Below are 18,734 nucleotides of genomic sequence, written 5' to 3' on the forward strand. Positions count from 1 at the left end.
AGGAGCCTGCCGGGTGGCCTCACCATGGAGCCACGACTCAAGAGGGAACATCCCGAAGGGAAACATCTGGAGAGGAGCCGTCGGAGGAAACCAGACGGAAGGTACGGGGGCTCTGGTGACCCGGCCTCGGGGGCCGTGCAGCGTGACCTCCGCGGCACAGTGTTGGAGGACTCGCCAAACGGCCAGACTCCAGGGGACGGGACACGCAGCCCCTGCACAGCGGGACGAGTGCCAAAGGTCTTGCCGTCATTGTTTTGAAACCCACCGTGTGGACACTGACTGGGCACGTACCCTGTGCTCGGTACCGTGTAAACGCACAACCAGCCCAAACCATCTGAAGCCGCTGGTAGTGTGGGTTCCATCCTACAGAAGAGGAAACTAAGGCACAGACAGGGTGAGGAGAGCCTGGTGCAGAGCTAGGAAATGTCAGAGGCCACGTCCCGACCCACGTCACACCCCTGCTTGAAAACCACCTATTTCTGCCAACTGGACTTAGAAGAACCTCAGCCTCCTCACCCTGACTAGGAAGACCCTGCCTCATCTGGCCTGATCCTCACAGCCCCCTCTCCTGTCCCAGTCTTCCCTCTCCTCGCGCTCCCCAGCCACAGTGGACACGACGAGCGGCTCTGCCCCGGCCGCGCCCTCCGCACAATCCTCTCTGGATCCCTGCCAGGCGGCCCAGGTCATCGCTGAGGCTCCGGCTGCCTCGGTCCCTCTACCCTCTGATGCAAACTGGAATGATCTCACTGAGGTGTTATTTGATGGTTGGCCTCCACTGTGGGGATATGAGATCCGAGAGAGGAGACCGTGCCTTTCGGGGCGGGGGGCGGGGGGGGGTACCTTCAGCGCCGGCCCAGGCCTGGTGGCAGGAGGCGCGCCAACGCAGGCCGGCAGGTGAGTGAGTGCGTGCCCGTTGGACTCGGCGCCCGGCCTCTCCAGCACCATGCAGCCCTGCACACTTGCCCGGCGAGCCTCATCCGCGTGTGCCTGCCACGTGTGCCAGAGCAGAGGTGTGTGGCTGTTTACTATGGGTTCAGCGAGAGCGTGCTGGTCTTCCAGGGGCCTCCAGGTCCGTGTTGCCCAGTTTCTCTCTGGTCCAAACTGACCTGTTTATTTGACAGAAAAACCAAGGCTGCGAGCTGCCCGGGGCGATGCAGCAGGGCCAGGGGCTCCCCCGGGATCACCTCGTCCCACCTTCCTGATGAGAAATGCCGTTCCTAAGATGCAAGGGACTTGCCCGGGGTCACCTGGCTTCTAAATTCAAGGCTGGGGTCTGGGCCTCCCTTCCGGGGTTCCTGGGCCCTTGGGGGCCCCCAGACTTGTCTGCAGTACCCTCCAGCCTGGCCACCTCCTTCTGCACTGGGGCCCACCCCGTGGGATGTGCTGGTCAATGAGCCGTCCCCAGGGGCGGGCAGATCTCCTCCAGAGAGAAAAGAAATCCCTCCGAAGGATCTCCAGCCCCACGCAAGCGTTTCCTGTCTCCAGGAGAGCCAAGGGCTGTGTATGTGCCCTTCCGGAGCAGCAGCTGAGTGAGGTGCTCCCCGGGGACGGGCGGGCCGCAGGCCTGCAGGTTCTGCACAAAGCGAGGAAGCATGATGTCACCAGAGGGAGGTAAACAGAAGGACACTTCCTCTTTCACTTCACAGGGCTCCTGCCTGGTCCAGAAGTTTCTCAAACTACAGGAGAGTTTCCCTCTCGGCCTGGACAGGGACTCGGTTCGCCCTTCTGGGCTTGCTCCCTTTGTGGGACAGAGAGGTCAAACAGACAAAACAGGTGCAGGTCCCAGAGGGGACACTGCTAAAATCCCAGAGGCTCTTGGCGGAGGGGTTTTCGCGGCTGACAGCAGGCCCACCCTATCCCGCCCCCTTCAAGGGTGGGGAAGCTCAGTCCCCAAGGGTTCAAGCAGCCGCTGCTCAGATGACTTGTAACCGCCGTGAACAGACAAGGCCCCAGTACTGTGGTTTGGGGGCTCAGGAAACTCAGCTTACCCAAATAGCTTTCTCAGTTGTGTGCCTCCGTTTCCACCATCAGACGTTTCCTCCCTGGGGTGTCTAGGCTGGAGCAGGAGGGACACCACGGTTCGGTGCGTGGCAAGTCCTCTTCTCTTTGATCTCAATCCCCTCCCCGATGAAAGGGACGCTCACAGCTGCCTCACAGAGCCACTGGGAGGACTCCCGAGGCAGGGTGTGTGCAGATCCCAGCTGCGGCACCAGCCCACAGCAGGTGCTTAATGCTGCTTTTAGTGGATGTCAGGATTAGACCTTCCATAGCCATTGAGACTAGGCAACAGGTGATAAGAATCCTCTAATAGTGGCAGTTTATGCAAGACAAGCATTTGTTTTGTCTCATGTTGGAAAAATCCGGAACTCCACAGTCATCAGAGGGCCAGGTGCCTCTGATCGTTCTGCACGGCCATCCCATCACCTGGTGGTACGAAGTGGCTGCTAGAGATCCAGCCATCACATCCCAGCTCTGGGGAACAGGAAGGAGGACTAAGGAAGAGCGTCGTGCATCTGCGTTTTCCTGGAAGCCTCACGTAACGGCTCCGCACTTATTCCTATTTTCAAGAAGGACTGGGAAACGTCATTCTTTTGAGCTGGGCACGTGGCCATCCCCAGCAATATAAAGGTTCTGTCAGTAAGGAAGAAGGGGATAATGGAGATCGGGAGACCAAGAGTCTCCGACGTACCTGCCTCAACCTTGGGTTGATAAGGTCCTTTATTAACTGTGACCATTAATCAAGTATAAGGAGCTGAACATCAGAAGAAAATGAAATTAGATTTTTTTTAAATGACCCTCTTTTCCCAAAGCTGGCACGGAGAGGAACGAAGGAAGCCTCTGCCCACAGCGGCCCCCGAGCCAAAGCAAACAGCACGAGGAGGCCCAAGGCAGTGCGGAGGGCATCACAGATGCAAGGCAAGGAGGGGCTGCGTGTCACCCACCTTGGGCGGCCCGTGTCCCAGGGTGGGAGCTCCCAGGACAGCGAGCCTGAGCGCGGCGGCCTCATCGGGTTCCACAGGAGAGAGCAGCACACACCGTGTCCTTTCGGGGGCCCCCGGGCTGGAAGAGTGCTCGGCGGCATCACGGGGCCAAGGCCGCCTCCCCGGCCGAGAGAGGCCCGTGTGCACCGGCTCCCGCCCGCGGCCCCCGATGTTGCCAAAGTTGGAGTCATCGAAACCACATACGACAGGCTGATTCTTTTTTAATTTTTTAAATTTTATTTTTTAAAAAGATTTTATTTATTTATTCATGAGAGACACAAAGAGAGAGAGAGAGGCAGAGACACAGACAGAGGAGAAGCAGGTTCCAAGCAGAAAGCCTGAAGGGGGACTCGATCCCGGGACCCCAGGATTGAACCCTGGGCCGAAGGCAGGCAGCACTAAACCCCTGAGCCACCCAGGGATCCCCAACAGACTGATTTTAAACGTATACATTTGTCACCACGGAGAGAAAAGGGCCTGATGGAACAGCAGTCGGTGGCCTGGGACACGTGGTGGCCGAGCGTGGGGGGCCACGCTGGGTCGGCTCACTGGCTCTCTGTTCTCAGGCCTGCCCACGACCCCTCGACCTCTACCCGCCCCCAGCCCCGGAGCTGACCCTTGAGGATCCCGGACGGAGGACTTTCTCGGGCCACAGGAGCGCACGGGGACCGGAGAGTCCCCATACCAGGACCGGTCTACCTGGTTCCAGTCAGTGCCACCGGGCAAGGCAGCCCCAGGTCCTTCAGCCACCATCCAGAAAATTCTCCCTGAGGGTGTTTTTCGGGCCCAGGGAAGGGGTGCTGGGGACCCGCTGTGAGCAAGGACCCCTGGCCTCTGAGCTTCTGGACCAGATAGGAGCTGGCATCTGGACAGCGGGGAGGGATGCGGGGCATGGAGTGCGTGTCCCTGAGGAGGTTGACACTTGGGATCAGGTGACCCTGGAAGATCTCACCGATCAGGAGACTGGTGAGTAAAGACAGAGGGGGCGGGGAGAGAGGCACGCAGATTCTGGGCGGAGGAACAGCAGGTGCTCAGCCCCCAGGTGGGGGCCAGCCCAGTGGGCAGAGGAAGAGCCCCAGTGAGGCCCGGGTGGCAGGTGCAGGGGAGTGGGGGGGGGGGCGAGCAGCCAGGGAGGAGGTCAGAGAGGAGGTGGGACAGGAGCCGGGGGTTCTGGGCCAAGGGCTGCCCCAGGCTTCCCAGAGCTGCTGGGCTGCTGTCCTGCGAGGGCAGGCAGGGCCAGGACAGGGTCCGTTAGGGGAGGGGTGGGGGCGAGGCCAGCTGGGCTCTGTCCTTTGTTTGCAAAGCAGCTAGAAAGACAAGAGAGAAGCCTCATACTCACTCATTCACCCAAGACCACCACCCAGGCCCCAACCCCGCTGTCCCAGTGGGGGGGGTCACACCTCAACCCACCCAGCGAGGTGCTCACCGTTCAGTGGGGTCAGGGAGGGTGTGTAGAATCGGGGAGGGGGGACACCCAGCTCCGAGCTCACTGGGGGATTTCAGTGAACTGGTCCGTGACCTGGTCCCCAGCCTGTCCCTGCCTCTGAGCCCAGAAGGGGCCTCCACTTGGACCTCCTGGATGGAGGGGTTCCTGGGGAGCAGGGCTCTCGGTGCAGGAAGATTCCTGGGCAAACCAGGCCAGGGTCAGCCCAACTCTGCTCACACGCCCTCCCCTCCCTTCCCTCCCACCCCCCTCCCCGCTGTGGCTCCTCCCTGCCCAGCAGCACGTAGGGCCCTGTTCTGGACGCACTGCTTCTGCGGCTCTCTGCTGGGTCTGCAGTTAAGCCCCTCCCGGGGAGAAGGAGACCCTTCCCGGCTCACCTCAGCACCTCCATGGTCTGGCTCCACATCTGAGAGTCCCCAGGAACTTAGCACCCTGTTCTCAGGGTCACTCCTTCTAGTTACAAGTGGGATACAGCATAGGCAAGGGAGCACCTGCTAGGCCAGCCAGGCCAGTTCCAGGGAGGAGGCTCGCTGAGTGGGGAGGTGGTTAGGAAAAGCAGCATGGAAGGGTCTAGAAGGGCCTGGAGGATAAGACGCTGCCAAGCCTCTTCTAGCTGGGTGGGAGGTGGGTGTGCAGGGAGCAGGAGCTGAGCTGCCCAAGCCGGCCTATGTGGGGCCCAGAACACCATGCAGGGGGCTGCAGGTGGTCTGGAGGGCACCAGGGAGCCATCGAGGTGCAGGATGATCCGATCGTGTGCATTGCAGCCAGGAGGCCTTGCCAGACCCTGGTGCCACCCCAGCCTGCTGCTCAGCTCCATCTGCACCGAGCCCCACCTCCTGCAGTGGGAGGCAGTGGTGAGGCCTGGACCCCCTGCCAGCAAGCGGCTGTCCAGCAAGGGAACTGCTCCTGGGTGGGGGGCCTGGCAGGCATCTCAGAAGGGCAGTCCAGGTCAGGCCAAGGCCCCAGCTGGGGGTGAACGGGGCTCCACCAGGCCAGGCTGCGGATCTAAAGGCCAGGCTGGGCATGGAGGGCAGCCAGGGGGTGGCTGCCAGGAGCCCTGGATAGGAGGCAGGTGGGGGAACCTGCTAGAAGTCCAGGATAGCAAAGGTGCCCGGAGTTAGGATGCTGGGGAGTGTTGGGGATCGGCTTTGGCAGCAGAGGATCGATGCTCCACTCCGCTGGACCCCAAGGGCTCCCTGGGCCTCTCGGGACGAACGGGCACACTGTGTGGCCTTGGCTCCCAACTCCAGGCCCACCTCAGGACGCCTCCAAGCCTGACGCTTATGAAGCAGGTCTAACGGGAGTCCTGGCCCAGAGCGTGGGGTGCGGTAGGCTGGGGCGGGGTGGGGGTCAGTGGGAGAGGCACGGCCAGAGACCCTGGAACGGAGTGGGCATCCAGTAGCCTCGGCTCTGGGAATCAGCAGCTGGAAGACGCCGCCCAGCTCTAGGCCCCGGCGATCTGTGGTGTCATGGGCGCCCGTCCTTGTCTTGCGGAGCGCGGTGGAGACCAGATAATAAAGCACGTCAATAGTGCTGCGACTTGAGAGATGGCACTGTCATCAACCTGCCGCCCTCTCTTCAAATATCGGGATTTTAGAAAGGGCTCTGCTAAGGTCTGCGAGTTGTAAAGACGCTGAGAACTTCCTGGCACGTGTCGTTTATGCACTTCTCCGGCTGGATTTGTTTTTCCCCCACAGAATCCTCACCAGAGTGTTCGTCGGATCTACTGGGCACGGACGAGCCGGGAAGTTTAAGCCGGAGCACTGACGTGGGGAGAGCGGGGCCTTGGACGTCCTGATCCGACGGGAAAACTTGGGGTGAGAACAAAATGCTTTCGGGAAGGCCAGGCCCCAGGACTGGCCGTCACCCAACAGTGGGGGAAGTGGCGAGGCGGCCTCCTGAGCAGTCGGGGGCTTGGAAGGACTGGTGGAGAGATCAGGGCACCAGGTGCACGTGGCCTGTTGGGGAGGCCGTGTTCTGCAATGAACTTCGGACTAGAGACAGCTCTGCGAGTCAGGGAAAGAGCAGCCTTCCCGGCTGACCCGGCACTTGCACTTACGGTTCTTTAAAAAAGCGGTTTAATTAGAACAGATTCAAGGTGGTTGTAGGAAAACCTCCAGGGTACACACCGAACCACGGTCCTCTTTCTAGATCCTCCGGTGTCTATGTCTGGGGCAGGGTGCCGTGGTGTCGGGGTCCCTCCTGCCTACCCTGGGGAGGAGCGCCCTGTTTGACTTAGATGCAGGCGGTGGCACGAGACGGCCACTCCGTCACACAGGCGGGGAGACGTGCAGGCCAGACCGCGCCCCGCTGGCTCCAAGCCCCGAGCAGCTCTGTGCCCGTCGGGGCTGAGCGGCTTGTCTCTGAGGAGGAGGGACACCGGGCTTAGCAAGCGCCCCCCTCTGCCAGCGCACTCGGGGGCGAGCCTGCGGAGCAGCATCCCCAGGCCCGGGCCCCGAGGCCCGCCTCTCCACCACCTGGGATGTGGCCTGGAGCAGAACCGACACCCTTTGGAGGTCGGGGGTGCGGGGACCTGGCTGACTGGTCTCTGTACCCCCGACGCATACAGTAGATGCTCAGTTAATGCCATTGTCAGGACATTGGTGAATCTGTCTCTAGATTCCCTTGTCAGAGACGCATAAATACGGGCCAGCTCTGTGCAGGAGAAACAGAAAAGCACCCGTGTCCTCCCATCGGGTTTAGGGCCCGCCCCAGGCCTGGATGACCTCGTCTTTCTGTAGCTTAACATCCTCGAATGTGCCATTTCCAGGCAAGGTCACATTCCGAGGCTCAGGGGACGTGAACTCTGAGGGACCCTCTTGACTCTGGCTCCGAGTCTGACGGACCCCCTGCATTTCTCTCAGTTGCCCCCTGATACACTCCCGTCTGAGGTTTGCTTCTGGAGCCCCAGGGCTGACGCACAAACAGAGCTGTGGGGGGAGAGGCTGGGGCTCATCCTGGGGCGAAGCAGTGAGTGGCATCTGGAGTGGCACCTACAGGCCCAAGACTGGCTGCCCGTGGGACAGGCATCTGGGGGAGCCAGAGGTGGGGGGGTGCTCTGTGGGGACAGGTTTGGAGGAAGGAGAGGCACCAGGTGGTGCTGAGCATGCTCGAGGACACGTCCTGGGGCCCAGGGGTCATTGCAGGAGGCTGGGCCTGGTCCCCAATCCAGTGCCAGGGTGAGGGACACAGAGGGCACCCCAAGAGTATGCCATGCACCCCACATGCAGGGGCTGCCTAGGAGGGTGGAAGCTGGTTCCATTGTCCAAGGAACCTAGGCTATGGTGCTAACCCCGAGGCCGGACCCCTAAGCCTAGGTCAGAACCGGGAGTGGCCAGTCCGGGGGGACATGGCCAGAGAAGAGCAGAGGAGGGGTGGGGGCCAGTGTGGGATGCCATAGGTGAAGGCTTGGGCAAGTTCCGGGGAGGGCGATGCACAAGGATGCCCCTAGGATCTCGTGCCCCCTCTCCCAGGTTTCCAGCACCATCCAAAAGGGAAGCAGGTAGGCACCACCTGCTTGCAGCCCCTTCCCCAGCCCCGGGCCACGGCAGCTGCACTCTCCAGGGTCTGACCCCCCAGGGGGAGTGGGAAACAGCTCCTGGACATACTTGTGGGGAGAGGGCCGTGTTTCGGGTACTGACAATGTCCGAGACGCAAAGCCTCTGTTGCTTTGAACTAGAGAAGGCACCCTGGGCGCCTCTCGAGGCCAGGCCCTCCCAGACCGTGGGATGTGATTCATCTGAGGCCGGTGTCAGCGTCCCGGGTCCCCCCGGGTGGGGTGGGGCGTCTCCCTCGGAGCCCCTGCTCAGCGCCTGTGGCCTCCACCCTCCCCGGGAGTGTTCCTAGATGTATTGGGGGAAGTGGGAGTGGCTCCTTCCTTCTGTGAACCTGCGCACAGCTCTTGGAAGGGCTCCAGGGCTTGAAAAGGACGTCTCGGTGAGTCAGGGGTGAATGGGGGAGGGTGACCCAGGTCCTCGGGGACCGAGCGAGTCCACTGCCCACCAGATAGCTCTGTGTCCTCCTCCCCAGGTGTGCACACACGTGCACGTGCACACTCACTCACGTGAAGAGGCAAACACACACGTGTAAGGGCACACCTGGGAATGTCAGGGGCAGCTGGGGGAGGAGAGATGGGGCCAGGCAGCCGGGGGCCTCCAGGCCTCACCCCTCCTTGACCCTGGGGTCAGCCTGGCTTTGGGTTTGGAGGTGAAGAGGGACAGAGACGGGGCAGGAGAGCCCAGATCTGAGCTGAGCTGGCCCAAGGGACCAGGCTGTGGGCGGCCTCCCAGCCTTACCTCCCGGCAGGGGCCCGGGCAAGCCCAGCACTTCTGAGCCCTTCTCTGCGGGCAGGAGCGGGACGGCCTTCCTGGCCGGTGGGAGAGAACCTGCCCTGCCGGGACTGGCCTCCACAGGCTCCTTTAGAGCCCCAAGAGGATGCATCCCCCCTCTTTTGGGAATGTGCTTTCATCGAGAAAGTGGTATTTCCAGGCTGGCCTTGGAGGCCCCCCTCTGAGTCCCCAAGACCTTGCTCTGTCCTCTCTGAGCTTCTTTCAGGACCCAGCTGGAAGCCCCGCCCCGGGTGCTGGGGCGACAGGGAGGCCACCAGCCACCCCGGGGTCTATGCCAACATGCACTACCTGTGGGGAGGCAGGCCCCAGCTGGAATTTACAAAGCACCGTGAGACCACAGCTTGGAACCCTCGCGGTCCTGGGAGCTGTGAACTTTATTGACTTTGCCCAACGTTCTGAAAATCCCTGCTAACAGAATATTCCAGTGAGGGAGCTGTTGTTAACCGCAAGCAAATGCTAGAACCAGCTGCAGAGGGGTCCGGGGGTGAGCCTGTTCAGCCAGGGAAGGCTCCGGCCCTGCCTGGAGAAGCAGGTGGGCCTCGGGCTGACCCAGGTGTGCATCCCCACCCTGACCACTCTTCAGTCGGTGGCTGACCTGCCCGAGCCTCAGGTCCTGACCTACCAAAGGGGGTGGCCCACTGACCTAGTGCCGCAGAGGCGGTTGGTGAGAGCTTCCATGCACGTACACAGAGCACTGAGCACCGACAGGGCGAGCCGTCCGCAGACTTCGCCGTCATTGCCATCATGGCCAGCCCCTCACCCTGTCCGCCCTGGCCGGGCTGTGCAGCACCGCGGAGCGTCCTGAGGAGGGGCGTGTCCAGGGCACCGTGGAGCAGGGGCGTCTGGCTTTTGCTGAGCGTCCACCTTCACCCTCAGACCAGCCTCATGGCGTCTGCGTGGCTAACCCCCCCTTGCGGCTGGTGAAGGGTGGGGCATGAGCTTGTCGGGGGTCTTTCTGCCCTTTGCACTGGACGGATTTGGGCAGCACCCTGTCTTCTAGGACGTGCTGTGTGAGAGGGGCTGAAACGAACTCTGGAGCCAGGAGCAAGTGTGGGGTGCAGGCTGGCTCCCTGGTGGGAAGCCCCAGGGCAGGCACGGAGGACACGGGTCTCGTGGTCAGTGATGAGGCGTGAGAGGTGTGTTGGGGTGCACAGGGTCGCTCTAACCCCAGGTAGGGGAAAATGAGGAGGTGGGTGCGGGAGGGCTTCCTGGAGGTGGTGGTATCCAAACTAATGTAAGGTGAGCCAGACTTATCAGGGAGTAAAGAGGAAAGAGCACCCAAGGGCAGCAGGAACCGCAGGGGCAGAAGAAAATGACCTTGAGTCACCTTAGGCCCCTCTCGAGTGCAGGTGACTGCCTGACTTCCTCCTTTCCACCCGTTTCCTGTTAGCTGCCTATTTTTACTTGTCTTGATTCCCGGTCTGGATGGGTTCAGACCGTTCTCGCCTCTGTCCCGCCCCAGTACCCAGCGGCCAGCCAACCGACCCGTCGGACAGGCCTGGCTTCCCTGTTTCCTGTGGAAGTCACCTTCTGTCCCCATTGTCTCAGCCCGCCTGCCGTCTCAGGGCCTGGCGTCTGGACAGGTGCATGGTGTCTGCAGCTGGGGAAGTACCCTCAGCATTGTCTTAAACACAGGGTGCTCCAGAAATAGACAAGACCGTTGGCTTTCTCTTTGGTCATATTTACAAAGACTATGCCCAGTCGTACCGCGGGCGCTCCTGCCACCCCCTCCCCCACCCTACACTCAGGTGGCCGCTGCTCCCGTCCTGAACGCCCGACACTTTTCTCCACCAAGGTGCATTCTGTCCACGCTTGGTCCTTGCTAATGGGTGCCAGAGCCTGTGTTTTCCTGTGACCCTATTGTTTCACTCAACACAAGGTCAGTGAAACCCTGCTGTGCAGCTGGACCCTAACCAATGGGCAGTGGGACTTTATTCTCTTATTCAAATACTCCTTGTGCACCTATTAATTCGTGCCAGATGTAGGGCTAGGCCCTGGGAACTGACGTGCACAGCGCAAAGGGCCTGCCTGGGGTCCCCCAGCCTGCCAGCGCCGGGCTCGGTCCGTGTCGGGGCAGGTTCCACTCCAACCCCGTGCATCCTGCCCCCCTCCGCCCCAGAACTGTCAGGTATGACGGTCGCCCGCACACAGTAGACAATAAACGTTCACTATGCAGAACTGAATGTGGCCATTTAGGGGAGGGAAGTACTGTTACTTCCATTTTGCAAAGGACAAAATTTAGCATTGACTGCGTGGTGGTGAAGCCCGGCTGGACCTGAGAATCGCCGAGGATCCCCGTAGGACCACAGGGCCCGGGCCCAGCCCCACACACACGGTCCTCCACCGCTCAGGGGGAGGGCCTGTCGGCCGTGTGGCCAGCGTGAAGGGCGGCCCCATGCACCCTTCAAAATCCTGTGAGATGCTGAGCTCGGAGATTACGCAGTCTCCCAGTGAACCCAGCGGTTAGAATTAACCAACATGTGGCTTCCTCTTATTTACGAATATTCTAAAGAGAAAACTATGGGGTTTTAGACACTTAGACACTTAGACAGTGGGGTTCTAGCTGCTTAGGGCCGCAGCGGGCTGTCTGGGCAGGCCAGAGGCGCTTGGTAAGGTGGCCCTGCCTGAGGCGTAGCTACAGTGACACCCAGCAGCCCCCGTGCCCTTTGCTGTGACACCGTCTCGCCGGATGATGGCTTGGGCTTCGCCTGCTGTGCAGCTGTTCTGTGTGCCACCTGTTGGAGCTGCACCCTGGCTCTCCTACGGCTCCCTGTCCTTCCCCACCCTAGGGTAGGGAAGAAGGGCCCAGCCCCAACTGCTGCAGTACCAGAAGCCATGTACTAGGGCACGCATGTGCACACACATGCATGAAGCCAGAAGCTCATGAACCAGGGCACACGTGTGCACACACACATGCATGAAGCCAGAAGCCCATGAACCAGGGCACACGTGCACACACACACATGCACAAAGCCAGAAGCCATGCACCAGGGCACACGTGTACACACACACATGCACGAAGCCAGAAGCCATGCACCAGGGTACACGTGTGCACACACGCACACACATGTGAAGCCAGAAGCCATGCACCGAGGCTCACATGTGCATGCACATACACACAAACACACACACAGCCTGCAGGATGCCCTCTTGAGATGTCCACAGGCCGGTCAATGTCATCTGTCCCTCTGTGGCCCCTCTGCCCCCCCGCCTGGTCCTTCTGAGATCTTCCTATGAGCGAGGGCCTTCTCTGTGCTGGGCTCTGTAGCAGTGCCAGGGACCAAGCAGTGGCCGTCTCAGCTTCAGTCCCTATTCCGGAAACTGACAGACCAGCGGCAGGACAGAACAGGCCTCTAGAGGACGGTGTAGTCCATCCTGGGCTGGGGGTATGGGGGCCGTCACCTGTGGGGCCACAGAGGAGAGCCTGGACGCACGCCTGCCCCCGGCCCCAGGCCTGTGCTACCCAGCCTGCCTCCCGAGGGTGTCTCAGTCTGTGGCCTCCACACTCGGCACCCACTGCACACCCAGACCCCTCGCGCCCCTTCCTGACGACCATAGAACTGGCATTCCATTTCCTGCCTCTGCCCTGAACCCCGGAGCAGCCTTCTCAAATACCTCTCTGGCCCCATTTCTTTCCTGGGCCAAGTCCTCAGCCACTTGCCACCATCCACAGGACAGATGCCAGCCTCCTGAGCCTGGCACCTGAGCCTTTCCCAACCTGGCCCCTGCCCCCTCTCCAGCTGTCTCTCTCCCTCCCCGAGGAGGCCCTGTTCCGGGGCCAGCGCAGAGCAGTGGGCTCCACGGACCTGTCTCACCCACTCCTCGGCTGCAGGGCCCACATACTCGCTCGTCGGGGTCTGCGCACACCCTGCAGTCCCCTCTGCCCGGCCTGCCGTGTTCTCCAGGTCCTCTCTCCCTGGAAGATGCCTCTTCACCTTCCTGGTGGGCCGCAGGGGTTTCTCATCTTGCCAGAGCCCCTCACCCTCCCCAGAACACTGCTCTGACTCCACTGTGCCCCTGCTTCCCTCTCCCCCCTGGGTACATGCTTGCTGCCCTGGGTGAGGGCCGGGGAAGGCTTGTATTTTATTCTCTGTGATCCCAGCTATCATCACATACAGTAGGTGCTCAATAAACATCCCAAGAGAAGCGAGGACGCTGCGGCGCAGGAGGCGAAGTGGCTTCCCAGCTGGTGACTTCAGACAGCTTGCATCTGGAAGTGTTCGTATCTGATTTCTGCGTAGTGAACGTGGTCTCATGACATGTTGGCCTCCTCACTTCCTGGAGAAAACTGTTTATTCAGACTCATGTTTTTCTTTGTTTACAGATATGTAAACTTTACCAAGAAAAGGCAAAGCCTGGCTTATATTTTCACATGCAAAGCCAGCTAGCCCTCAACTCAGGATTTTTGTGAGGAATAAATTATTTATATGTTTAAAAACCAGTTGTAGCACCGCAGCTCTGTGCTGATGGAGGAGACAAGCGGCTCGGATCCTTTCGGGAATCTTCATCTCTCAGGCCCAACATACATGGAGCAAGGAAAGAGGGAGAGAACTGCCCTGGATCCCAGCAGGACTAATTTATTCAAAAGAATAAATGGAAAACTTATACAAAAGAATATAGAAGAATTTCCATTTATACAAAAGAATAAATGGAAAAATACTGCATAGGCAAACATCTGGTGAAGAAAATGAAGGAAACCTGGAGAAATGGCACAGGCGGAGGCAGCCTGCCCTTTGGAAGCTGCGCCAAGGGGAAGCAGAAGGAGGTCCTCCACCTGCAACGGCGCGAGCAGGGCTTTCAGGAAACCTCGCTGGAGGCTGACCCAGCCTGGCAGGGGCGGCAAGAGGACACTCCCTGGGGCACTTGGGCCCTGGAGAAAGGACAAGAGCATAGCTGAGTCCCAAAGGCTTAGGGGAGAGATAAGAAGAAAAAGAAACAAGTTTGTGATGCCGCATCAGAGGCCAGGACACTCCCTCCGCGGTCCTCACCCCGTGTGCTCCACGCCTTGAATTCTTTCTTTGTCTGGAGTTAAAATCCGGGCCCTGCTTCTTTCTGTTAGCGTTTTCTGACGTGCCCTTGACCTTCGTTTTGCTTCGAATCATCTGATGGAATTTTGTTTTAGGTCCTTTCCTTGTTACCAGCATCTCACTAGATTTTGTATTCAGGTCTGTTGTTCCACTGGAAGGTTTCACACATCTGCGTGAAAGTGTGTTCATCCTATATTGTAAAGTAAAAGCACAACACGTTCCAAAGCAGTCTGTTTAGTACCAGCTCACAGACGTAGGACTAAATCCCAAATGTGTGTGTGCGCACGTGCATGTGTGTGTATACAGCTGTTTATCAAAAACTTAACTGTTTGGGGCACCCGGGTGGCTCAGCGGTTGAGCATCTGCCTTCAGCTCGGGGCATGAGCCCGGGGTCCTGGGATCGAGTCTCGCATCTTGCAGTCTCGCAAGGAGCCTGCTTCTCCCTCTGCAAGGAGCCTGCTTCTCTCTCTGTGTGTCTCTCATGAATACATAAAATCTTTAAAAACAAACTTAACTGCTTATGCTGTGTGCTGTGCGGTTTTTTGCCTTTTGCTTATATGTATTTTTTCATGAACATGTGCCACACGCACACAAAGAACTACAGTTTTAAAAGGAAGAGTCAAATAATTTGCAACCAGCTTCTAAGGCAGGCGCCTTCGGCCCAGGGTGTGACCCTGGAGTCCCGGGATCAAGTCCTGCATCGGGCTCCCTAAATGGAGCCTGCTTCTCCCTCTGCCTGTGTCTGCCTCTCTCTCTCTCTCTCTCTCTCTCTGTCTTTCATAAATAAATAAATAAATAAATAAATAATAAATAAATAAATAAATACATTTAAAATAAATAAAATTAAATTAAAAGAATAATTTATCGAGGTGAAATTCCACAACGTAAAATTACCCTTCCCGAAGTCGACAGCTGGTCATTGTCTAGCACACTCACAACGGTGCACCCATCCCCCTATTTTTGCCTCTATTCTTTACGGCTCACGATTTTCATATCTATTTTCTCCTTTGCTTTTTACAGTAATCCTGAGAGTGAGACAGAGCAGCAAGGCTGTTCCTCAGCATGGGGGGTGCTTGCAGCGAGAGCCGCTGTGCAGCAGGCATGGCACCAGTGGGCTCTCCAGCCTGGCCCGCTGTCCCCTCCCTGACCCCAGCGTGGGGCAGGCTACGCCTTGTGCTGACGGTCTTGTCGGCCAGGCTCCACATGCTCCCCCTCTCCCTCACCGCACTGTCCGCCTCTAGGTGACCCTTATGCGGCTTTTCCCCCTGTGCCTTTGCTGGTTATCAGCACTCCTGTATCTCATCCCACCAGTGCTCTCTAGAGGATGGGGTGCTCTGCAAGTGCTGTGCACCTCTCTGCAGTGTGAGCCCTGGGACTCCCTGGGCAGCACAGAGTGGGGATGGAGCCAGAAGCCCCCTGCGGAGGCCCTCTGGCCCTTCTCTGGGATGATGGTGAGGCGCAGAGGAGCAGGACCTCCTGGCCCCATGCACGGCCAGAGCCAGGCCCGGACCCGTTTCTCCCTGGAGTTCCTTCCTCAAACCCACCCTTCCACCTCTGGGAGGAAAAGGGACGGGGCTCCTGCCTGAGCCTTGCTGGATCTTCCTGGCGGCTGCCAAGTGTTTACCTCCTCCAATCCTGACCACACCCCGCGTTATTTGAACAAACAGGAAATCGCCCAGGGCCCCACTGAGGAGCTTGGCTGCGCCAGGGCTCACACAGAAGCCAGGCTCCAGCCCAGGTGCCCGGAGCCCAGGGCTTTGCTGCCTCCCTGAGTGGCTTGTGCCTCCAGCCTGCTTCTGTGAGCCTCTCCTGGCCGGGGGGGGGGGGGGGGGGGGGGGGGGGGGGGGAGGAGACCACGGTGACTCCACTCCACTCTGCCCTGTGCTCCTGTGCTGAGGCCACCCACAATGAAAACACCACGGACAGCCTAATATGAGCAAAATCTGTCCTTCTTTTTTTTTTTTTTTTTTAAGTCAGGGACTGTAACTCCACCTGACGCTCACTGATGAGATCCGTGGATGCCGGGAGGCCTCCAGACCTGCGTGAGAGCCCCCGTGACCCACGCCCAATAAGTAACTTAGTAAGCCAGGCCCACCCCATCCCCCATGTGATGTGACATTGCTCCGGTCCTCTGCTTCCCAGGCTGATGACGGATGCTTTACAGCATTATCAAGCATTTGAGGTTTTTAGAAAATGAATCCTAGATTATTAGAACTAGAGGGGTTCCTTTGGAATCGGTTCCCTCTTGGTTTTACAGAGGCATGTGCGGGGGTCCAGGGCGGGGAAGGGATGATGTGCGAGGTCAGGGCGCAGGCAGTGCGGGGCGGGGGAGGGGGGGCCCGCCTGTGGCTGGGCTGGGCCGGGGTCCCCCCAGCAGGGTCAGGCCAGGCCCGCAGCTCCTCCCCGCCCCTCGCAGGCTCCACCCCGCCGGGGTTCCTGCTGAAGGTCGCTCCACCTCCTGCTGGACAGGGCCAGCAAGGTTCACCGCGCAATTTATTAACCAGGAATGGATCTTTCTAGGCTTCCCCAGCAGCCTTTCCTGCGGTCCTCGCCCGGGACGCCGGAGGGCTTCCAGGAGGGCTTCCAGGAGGGCTTCCAGGAGGCCGCGGCAGCCGGGGCTCTCCACGCCCCATAGGGCGGGCCCGGGATCGCCGGGGGCAGGTGGCCTCCACGCCCTCCGCCCGGGAGGCTGGGCGCCCTCACCTGCCACCTGGGGACCCCGCCCCTTCCTCCCCCCGTTCCCTGGGGAGGGGGATGCCCGCGGGGGAACGGGGCGGGGGGGCTGCGCGCGCACACACCGCGCACGCGCCTGGACCCGCGGGCAGGTTCGGAAATGACGCCCTCCCGCCCGGCCCCGCGGCCGCCCTCAGGCCCCGCCCCCGCGAGGCCACGCCCCCAGGGATCGCCCCGCCCCCGCCAGGCAGCGTTCAGGCTCAGCAGGCCCCCGCCCCCGGAAGGCCACGCCCCCAGGGATCGTCCCGCCCTATCAGGCCGCGTTCAGGCTCGGCAGGCCCCGCCCCCTGCAGGCCCCGCCCCCTGCAGGCCCCGCCCCGCCCCGCGCTCGGCTCTGCGCGGACCCGGCGGCTGGCTGCGCGGCGCGCGGTGTTGGCCCAGGCGGCTCGGGGCCGGGGTCGCGGCCGGGGTCGGGTCGGGTCGGGTCGGCGGCCCGAGGCGCCCGAGCGGGGTGCGCCCAGCGGGCCGGGCCGCCGAGCAGGCATGGCGGAGGCCGCGCCGCAGGCTCTGGCGCTGCCCTCGGGGCTGCTGGAGCTGTGCGCGCTGCTGGGCCCCTCCCGGGACAGCCTCCGCGGCCCCGAGCAGGTAAGGGCGGGCGGGGAAACTGAGGCGGGGCGGGGGCCGCCGCGAGCAGCCTGGGGAGGAGCGCGGGCTCCGGGGGCGCCGTCCAGGTGCGGCGTTAGGGACGCTCACCAGGGCGGGGCGGGGGCGCCTGGGGTCGCGGCCCCGACGGAGGGCTCCGTCCCTACCCCGGTTCCTCCCTGCGCGGCGGGCGCTGCTCCAGGCACGGTCGGCGTCCCGAGGTCTGGGGTCTGGGGTGTGGGGTGTGGGGTGTGCGGGCCCCTGGTACGCGCCCGGCGCTTGGCCGCTCTGCGATGAAACCTAGCGGTTTGTCTCCCTTGCAGAAAAAGCATCGCCCCCCCCCCCCCCCCCCCGCCGTGTCCTGGCGGCCAGAGTGACAAACCCTTTTCCCGGAAAGCAGCAGTTTGGGGCATTCTCATTTTCTGTGTTTCTTTCCTGTGCCCTCACTTTTTCTTGGTTCTGCACCCAGGCTTTTTTTTTTTTTTTTTTTTTTTTAATTGGGTTGTGACTCTCTTTTTTCTCCTGGCCCGGGACGTCCATATAACTGTTTGTGGCATTTTTCTTTCGTTAGTGGCAATCCCCCGAGTACTCCAAGATTCCCAGCTCTGCCGCCTGGATAGTTGGGCAGGTCCTCTGGTTCTGGACCACAGCAGGGAGAGGCGCAGGAAGGCACCTGAGTATTTGGGGCTGCAGCGTTGAAGGGTTGAGGTCATCAGGAGAAGCTACGTGGTGCTAACATTAACTGGACAAATGTCTATTAGTGTCTCGGTGGTCTCTGACTTTTTTTTTTTAAGATTTTATTTATTTATTTGAGAGAAAGAGAGCTCACATGCAGGGGGGATGGGGCAGAGGGAGAAGCAGAAGCAGACTCTCCGATCAATAGGGAGCCAGAGACAAGGCTCCATCCCAGGACCCTGACCCCGGAACCCCGGGATCATGACCTGGACCCCGGGATCATGACCTGAGCCGAAGGCAGACACCTCACCGACTGAGCCATCCAGGTGCCCCATCTCCTTGACTTCAATACAAGGCCCATTTCAATGGTTTCTGCATTTCCCTCCTCCTTCCTTCCTCCCCAAGCCCCCATGGTGTCTGCATATCTTTTTGACCTCTGTCTCTCATCTACTGAGTTGTCTCCCTGCCTCTAGTTTGCCAAATGGCATTTCCTCCTTTTTCTTCTCATAGGAAATGACCTGGTTTCAGTTGCTTCTTGGGTGATTTCAACACATGTGTTGGTTGCCCCAACGAGAGACGTGTCCTGAGAGTAGGATGAATCAGCTGGAATGTGCACGGTGGTGCTTTCCCGACCCAAGCAGGCTGTGGCTTTCCCAGGCCAGGGGGGCAGTTTGCTACTCTGCATTCTGATGATTATCCTTTTTTTTCCCTGCATGCTGATTCAGTTAGGGGTTCCACAAAGGGTGGAGAGCAAATATTTGGAGTGGGAAAAAGGCGGCCTTACAAGATGGGTCCAACTTCCTGGAGTGAGCGTCCTTTAAGGGTGATGTTGACGTTACAGTTAACCAAACACATGACTTCACTTGGCTACTTTTACTGTATAGCAATTCTATTTCCAACATCCTAGGCTTTTTTTTTTTTTTTAATAACTTTTAAAATCACC

At 59.9% G+C, this 18,734-nt stretch overlaps 1 protein-coding gene and 1 long non-coding RNA gene across 5 annotated transcripts in view; both read left to right on the plus strand.

Annotated features, from left to right (window-relative positions):
• Positions 1-290: 290 nt before the first annotated feature.
• Positions 291-14,315, plus strand: LOC125752378 (uncharacterized). The gene is made up of 2 exons (XR_007401766.1): positions 291-3,947; positions 6,123-14,315. It is a non-coding gene; the product is annotated as an uncharacterized LOC125752378 (long non-coding RNA).
• A 2,549-nt stretch (positions 14,316-16,864) lies between these two features.
• DENND3 (DENN domain containing 3) overlaps positions 16,865-18,734 on the plus strand; it is a 50,249-nt gene continuing 48,379 nt past the window's right edge. For all 4 annotated transcript variants that reach the window (XR_007401767.1, XM_049093139.1, XM_049093140.1 and 1 more), the window contains exon 1: positions 16,865-17,119. Coding sequence is in view for 3 of the 4 variants with exons in the window: in XM_049093139.1 (XP_048949096.1) it covers positions 17,018-17,119 (102 nt within the window). In the remaining variant the exon portion in view is untranslated. The remainder of the gene's footprint in view (positions 17,120-18,734) is intronic.

The sequence above is a fragment of the Canis lupus genome, chromosome 13 (assembly GCF_003254725.2).
Source record: "Canis lupus dingo isolate Sandy chromosome 13, ASM325472v2, whole genome shotgun sequence".
NCBI lineage: Eukaryota > Metazoa > Chordata > Mammalia > Carnivora > Canidae > Canis > Canis lupus.